This window comes from Ictidomys tridecemlineatus, chromosome X (genome assembly GCF_052094955.1).
Source record: "Ictidomys tridecemlineatus isolate mIctTri1 chromosome X, mIctTri1.hap1, whole genome shotgun sequence".
In the NCBI taxonomy this organism is placed as follows: Eukaryota; Metazoa; Chordata; class Mammalia; order Rodentia; family Sciuridae; genus Ictidomys; species Ictidomys tridecemlineatus.
The window spans coordinates 66,590,044-66,597,412 of NC_135493.1; the positions used below are offsets into that span (position 1 = coordinate 66,590,044).

The window sequence follows — 7,369 nt, forward strand, 5'->3', positions numbered from 1 at the left end:
TTGGAACTTGTACCAAAAGACATTGAATTTGGTCTTTGCTGTTTAGTGGAGGGGAGTGGGGGAAGAAAGTTCACTGTGTTTACCCACTGAATAAATATGCCTGTAGGCAAGGCACCGTTCAGTGCTTTAGTCAAAGGACTTTTTAAACATCTATCTTGGCTGTTCCACAATCCCCATGTTAATCATCTCATCTTCCTGCTTAGGTACCTCCAGTTCTGATTCTAGAGAATTTTTTGGTAAACTAAATCATCCATAATCCAGCCAGGAAGAAAAGATAAAAGCTCCTAAGGGGTAAAAAAAAATCAATGCTTTAAAATCCATGTGCTATAGATTTATTCATATGAGAGCCCTTGCTCAACTCCTACACAATTCGAGAAAGTTCACCAATCCAGTTTTCTGATTCACTGATGATAAGAAAGAATAAATTATAATGAATTTATTGCTACTACAACTTGTTATTATTACTGTCACTATTATTAAACATTGTTGGGCGTCACTAGCTGCCAAATATTTTTCTAAGCCTTTTACATACATCATTTCACTGCCTTTTTGTGACAACTCTGAAAAGTTAAATACAATTAAAAGCTCCATTTCACAGCCTCATAAACTGAGGTGTAGACTCTAAATTTTAGAGTAGCTAAGTAATTTACCCAGTTTGTGTATACTTGACTTATAGGTAGTGATGTGAAGGGCTATTTGATAGCAAAAGGTTAGCAAAATATAAAGGAATAAGAAAATAAAAGAAGTTGAAAAACATGGCAATTTGTAAGTTTTTATTTGGAGACAGACTGCTTCATATTTCTCAGTAGCTTTCAGAGGGCAACAGAGTATTACAAGAGTGAAACTGGTGGGTTTCTGTAAGTATGACCCCAAACAATTAAAATAGATCAAATTATGTTCAAAATCATCTACTTAATAAGGACAGGTAACATATGCTTTAGATACCTCTCTGATTTCTTCATAAAGTAAACAATAGTGTTTTGGCTTCTCAAAGGGAAGGAAGGCTTCAGAAATCTGAAAAATTAGCATCAACAGAGCACATCATTCCCTGATGATGGGTGGTATTTTTTAATATTTATTTTTTAAGTGTAGATGGACACAATACCATGCCTTTATTTTTATGTGGTGCTGAGGATCGAACCCGGGTCCTGCTCGTGCTAGGTGAGCGCTCTACCACTGAACCACAATCCCAGCCCTGATGGTGGTATTTTTATGCGTGGTACACCTCTAGAAAAGAAAACATTAAAAGGGAGTGAGAGAATAGATTCAAACTGAAAAAGATCTTGACTTCAAGACCTCCACATTCAGGTTCAGCTAGCCCAGGTTGTGAGTTTGTTATGTTTTGGGTTTATTCCATTTCCAGAGTTTATCTCATTATGCTGACCAATGTGGAATTGACCATTTTTAAAGGAGACTTGAGATCATGTCGAAGTTGATATGTGATTTGAAGTGGCCAAATACAACCACCAACCCCACTTCTTACTGAGATGAAAATAACTGCCCCTGAGCCTTGCCTAAAATGGCCACATGGCTCATGCCCAGGGTATAATTGTGATCTGGCATGAGAAAAGAAAGTGAAGTACTAAGCAGGGTCACTTTGCAAGAGGCCAGTCCATAGCAGTCTACCTGGGTGCTGCCTGGAGCTCTAGAGTGGCTCAAGAAAGTCTGAGAACCCTGGGCCAGGATATTCAGAAAGTGCCAGGGGATATGAAAGACTGCCCCAACCAAGTACCCATCAAAAAAGGTGGCCTCCCACATATTCTTACCCTATTAAACCTAGCCTAGGTCTGTCCATGGTAAAGATTCCAAAAAAACATTACAAAGAGGGATCCTAAGACTGAGTAGGTGGGCAGGGGAAGGGGCTGAAGGGCTGCAGGCTGCTCTCTAAGTGGAAATTAAACAAATGGCCCCGTGTGGATAAAGTAAGCGTAGGTTACATGAGACAGACATAAAAAAAATCAAGTCTCAAACCGCTGTGGTCATTCAGAAATGTTTGCAACTTTTCACAAGGGCAGTGGTATTACTCCCAATTTCCTGGCCAAATATTTATTAAGGTAACCAAGGACAGAGTACATGAGGCTGCTTCACATCAGCACAGCATCCTACTTTCCTTGCGGCTCTGAACTGTGAGGTACTGTCAAAAAAACTCTTCCACACTCGAAATAGCTACGTTACAGAGGAGAGTTGGAACGTGTTCTGGGAGTGGGTGTGTTTGTTTGAGTTCAGTGTGTGCAGAAAAGGCAAGCCTCCACAGCCATTCACACACTTCCCTCCTCAGGGATGGGTACGCAGACAGCCGAGCTCCTGCACTAAGTCTCTGAATGGTAATGTACATTTATAAAGATTATTTTCTTAACTATTTTGAGGCATTTTATAAATAATATGCATGTGTCTGCTGAGCGCATATGTGTGTATATATATATGCATATATACATGTATATATATATTTAGTCAACTTTTGCTTGTTTTCTCCTGGGGTTGGTCATGTGTGGTTACTTATGTGGTATGATTTCTGAGGTGTCAGAAAGAGCTGTCCCCTACCTCCTACCCTAGTCACCCAAAAATATCTTTTGGGTTGGCCCACCACAGAGCCTAAAATCCCCTTATTGCTCAAATATTTGATTTAGTCACTGAAAGCAGCTGTTAAAATCCAAGTGTTGCATTGGGATATTAGGCAGACATTTGAAATTAAAGACCATGTAAAACAAAACAATATGGAGAAATTGCTTCTGATATAATGTTAAGAATGCAAAAATGACGTGCAAAGTCTGGGTCAGGTGCTATTCTTAAAATGTAATGGGGCCAGAGCCAGTATCTATGCACCAGTTCATAAACATAAACTTGTGATAAGAGAAACCCAGCACTGTTGGACAGATTTTGTTCTGATTTATGTTGAATGAGTGCTTTCCACAGTTTCTGATCCTCAGCTCCCACTCTCTTCACAGTGTATCTGACACCTCCGCTTGCTGAGCTCCAGAGGCTCCCAGTGACCTCTTGGTAATCAGCCTTGGCGGGTCCCAAATCCCCACCCCTTGGAAAACTCACGGAGCCTGACATCTGCCTGTGAGCGGCTTTCAGAAAAGACCTTACAAGCACCCACCCAATCTCTCTTGGTAGCAAATTGCCAAACCAAGCCCATTTCCTCAAAAGATGGTAGAGGACTTAGCTGCCTCCTATATTGCTCTGAAATTGGAGAACGAAATTCTGCAGGCCCAAGTGCAGCGTCTGATGGAAGAAAATGCTGCCCTCCAGGCCCAGATCCCAGAGCTCCAGAGAGCCTGTGCAGCCAAAGGGGATGAACCCCTCCAAAAGCCCTCCGAGGCCCAGGAGCCACAGAAGCCCCCAGAGCCCCAGGCTCTCCCAGCAACCTGGGGATTCCAAGAGTCCCCAGAGATCCAGGAGCCCCAGGAGTCCCCAGAGGCACGGGCTCCCCCAGCAACCTGGGAGTTCCAAGAGCCCCCAGAGATCAAGGAGCCCCGAGAGCTCCCAGAGATCCAGGAGCCCCAGGAGTCCCCAGAGGCACGGGCTCCCCCAGCAACCTCGGGGTTCCAAGAGCCCCCAGAGATCAAGGAGCCCCAGGAGTCCCCAGAGACCTCGGCTCCCCCAGCAACCTGGGGGTTCCAAGAGCCCTCAGAGATCAAGGAGCCCCAGGAGCCCCCAGAGGTCTTGGCTCCCCCAGCAACCTGGGAGTGCGCAGAGCCCCCAGAGACCAAGGAGTCCCAGGAGTCCCCGGAGATCAAGGAACTCCAGAAGTCCCCAGAGCCCTTGGATACCCCAGCAGTCTGGGAACTCCAAGAGCCCTCAGGGAATGAGGAGCCCCAGGGACCCACAGAGCCCCAGGAGCTCACTACCTGGAAGCCCACAGCATTCCAGGAGCCCCAGGAGGCCCAGAAGCCCTGGGAGCCCTCAGGCACCCAGGATACCTCAGCGTCCCAGGAGCCCCAGAATTCAGAACCCCGACATCCCCCAAGTGCTGAGGAATCCCAGGAGGCACCACAATGCCAGAAGACCCCAGCACACCTGGAGCTCCTTGAGCTTCCAGCTCCCCAGGAGCCTCTGGAGCCTCGGGTGTCCCAGGAGCCCCTGGATCCTTCAGATACCCAGGAGTTCCTAGAACTCCCAGCACCACCCCAGGAGTCCCTGGAAGGCTTAATAGTGGTGGATACATCAGCCACCTCACAGTTCCCTCAGGCCTCCAGTGGGTTAGAGGTTGCTGCTTTCCCCCTAGAATACCCTTTAGCCTTCAACGGGGATGCCCAGAAGCTTCCTGAGTTCCTGATCCAACTGAGTAGTTACATGAGAGTCAGAGGGCATCTGTATCCCACTGAAGCAGCCCTGGTGAGCTTTATTGGCAATCGCTTCTCAGGTGAGGCAGGAAGGTGGTTTCAGCCCTTGCTGGATATACAAAGCCCCCTGCTGGAGCAATTTGAAAGTTTCTTACAAGTGCTCCTGGATACTTTTGACAATCCAGAAAACCTGGAAGATGCCAACTACCACACCCGTCAGCTGTGCCAAGGGGAGGGATCTCTCCACCAGTATGCAACCCATTTCCACCTTATTGCTCAAGATTTGAACTGGGATGAAAGCACTCTCTGCATCCAATTTCAAGAAGGGCTTGCCAGTTCTATCCTGAATGAGCTGTGTCTCACAAGTTCAGTCACCAGCCTATCTAATCTGATCACTCAATGTATCAGTCTGGAAGAGAAGCTGAGTGGTGAGCCTGATCCTGACCCACCAGGGGCAAGCCCTTCCAAAGATAGAGATAGGCCTGAGAGTCCACCAGCTGAAAATCAGCCTGCGCAAGCTGTGGGTAATCGTCCACACCTCAGTGAAGCTGAACGGGCCCGCCGCCGTGAAGGCCACTTGTGCCTCTACTGTGGCCATCCTGGTCATTTCGCCAGAGATTGCCCTGTCAAGCCACAACGTGCTCAGCAGGCGGGAAACATCGAGGCCCGGCGGTAAGGGGGACCCCGGGCGGGCCAATCTACAAATATGCGTCCCCCTGTCTTCCAATATCCATGTCCCGTACCCTATGGCTGACTGTTGAAATCCGACTGGGAAGGCGACAGTTCTTTGAGCAAGCAATGGTGGATTCAGGCTCCTACAGAAACAGCATTGACCATTCCGTGGTTCTTCGAGAGAAGCTGCCCATCCGCAATAACATCTTTCCTCTGATGCTCGAAACCGTTGATGGACGTCCGTTGATTAATGGACCCATAACCAAGGAAACACCACCTGTTGAAGTCAAAATTGGAAACCATGTTGAAGAGCTCCAGTTTGACATTATTCATGCTCCGAGGTACCCTCTGATTCTTGGAATCCACTGGCTGGAAACGCACGACCCAAACATCGAGTGGAGTACCCGCACTGTGTCCTTTCCATCACGTTATTGTCACTACAATTGCTTCAGGCACAGATGGAATAGAAGACGTCGTGATGAAATAATTGCTGGGTAGATCCTGGGTCCTAGTGACTTCTGGAAACCTGTCTTCTGTTACCTCAGCTGTCATCAGCATTTGCTGCTCTGAATCTTCCACTGAACCTCTGGCTATGAACTAAGGCTACCTGTACAACGACCCTGCCTCTTGGATCATGGATTGAACCTGACGACTTTGAGCTGCTTTTTTCTTTTTTTCATTTACCTTGCATGAATTCCCTTCCCCCCCAACCCCTACATTATGTGGGGCTATTTCAATTACAATTTATACTAACAATATGCATGAGAGTAGATATTAGAAACTAATACTGAAAATCGTAGCTGTTAGATCCACTTAATTTTTTTCTTATCAATTTTCTTTAGCATAAAATTGCATTTTTCAATAAAATTCATTTACAAGTGATATTTTTAAAAGAATCAATAAACATTGGCAATTTCTACCCTTGTTTGAATTATTTCTTGGCTTAGCTGAGGGAGGGGGATAAGGGAATGGTGGAGGGAGAGAGGGAATTGGAAAGGGCTCAAAGTTTGGGTGGGGTCCTGAACATTCCAGGAGTAGTAACAGGTAATGAGGTGATAAAGTAGGGGGAGATGTAGATATTAGGGAAGGGTTGGGGCTGGGATTGGGTGAGGTTTGGAGGGATTAAGAGGAAAGTGGAGGTGAGTTTCAGAAGAAGGTTTGGGGAGGGACTGGGAGGAAATGGTTTAGGGGAAGGCTGCTGGATGGAGAGGGAAGGGGTGGGGGAGAAAATTCTTACAATTAAAAGGAGCAATGACAGACATTGAGAAACTTTGAAGATAAGCATCTTGGACTTCACAAATTAACCAAAGAAGAGCAATGGAACAGGTAATCATAGCCCCTTGGTGACCCAGCCCTCCCTGTAAATTGTTAAGGTCTTATTTCCTATATCAGGGAAATTTGCCCTAGAACTTGTCCCTAATAATCTGCTCTTACCAGTGCACAGGAGCAACAGTGTGGCAGGAATCAGCTTTTTACACAAGCAGATTGTTATTAGCTACCTCTCCTATGCTTTCAGATTGTCCTGCCCTGCTAGCCATGCTGCCTGCATGACACACCCATAAAGCAACTTAAGAGAAAAGAACTTATACACTTGTGGACCTGAGAGGGAGCTAGTGCCCTGGCTTAAATCCCCCCACCACACACACACTACAGGGTCCAGGGGATGCAGAGAGTGGGACTCCAGGTGCAATGTGAAGAAAGATAAAAGCAGTTCCTAATCATTTTCCTGCATGCTTGCAACCTTCCTTTGAAACCCTTTGAATGGGATTCTTCCTTTTACTTAGACAATTATCAAATAAATGAGCATAATACTAGAAGTACACAGGGGAGGAATTTACCATTCATTGAGTGCCTAATATGCTCCAGTTACAATGTCAGGCATTTACCAACACAATATATCTCATCCCTACTCAGAACAATTCAGTGAAGTAAGTATGTTTGTTCCTATTTGACCAAAAAGCAGAGTCCTAGCTAGTCCTAGTCCTAGTTCAGTTGCCCAAATTTAGACAGTAAGTGTGCCCTTTCACTTACAGCCACCAGCATCCCCCAGTGGTGAGGGCTTAAGGAGATTGTGGCAGCAGGAAGCTAATTAGGACAATTCCCAAAAGGAGGAAAAACTCAGAAGGAAAACTTCAGGGACCATTTGGGTAGTAATTCCATTTCCCAGATTCCCTTGATTTCATCCCCAGACCCCTCCTCAACCCCTAAACTTCTTTTTTCATCTGTGGATTTCCTTTTGTGTTTTAACTAATGGCACAACCTCATTTCAGATTCCATGGTAGTTTTCATGACAGGTTGAAGATCCGGGAAAAATTACCTGCAGGATTCATGCCTTACTTAGCAGCACCACCTCCTCAAATTCTCTGCCTAGCCACTTCCATAACCAATCTAAATTTTGTGCAGCCCTAAAT

General features: G+C 45.9%; 1 protein-coding gene across 1 annotated transcript; it reads left to right on the plus strand.

Annotated features, from left to right (window-relative positions):
• Positions 1-2,234: 2,234 nt before the first annotated feature.
• Rtl3 (retrotransposon Gag like 3) lies at positions 2,235-5,877 on the plus strand. The gene is made up of 2 exons (XM_078034610.1): positions 2,235-2,324; positions 2,946-5,877. Exon 2 carries the CDS (start codon positions 3,151-3,153, stop codon positions 4,960-4,962), a length of 1,812 nt encoding a protein of 603 aa, XP_077890736.1. The 5' UTR covers positions 2,235-2,324; positions 2,946-3,150; the 3' UTR covers positions 4,963-5,877.
• Positions 5,878-7,369: the final 1,492 nt, after the last annotated feature.

Excerpts from the sequence above, each read along its gene's own strand:
- Rtl3 (XM_078034610.1), top strand. The coding sequence starts at position 3,151 with ATGGTAGAGGACTTAGCTGCCTCCTATATTGCTCTGAAATTGGAGAAC.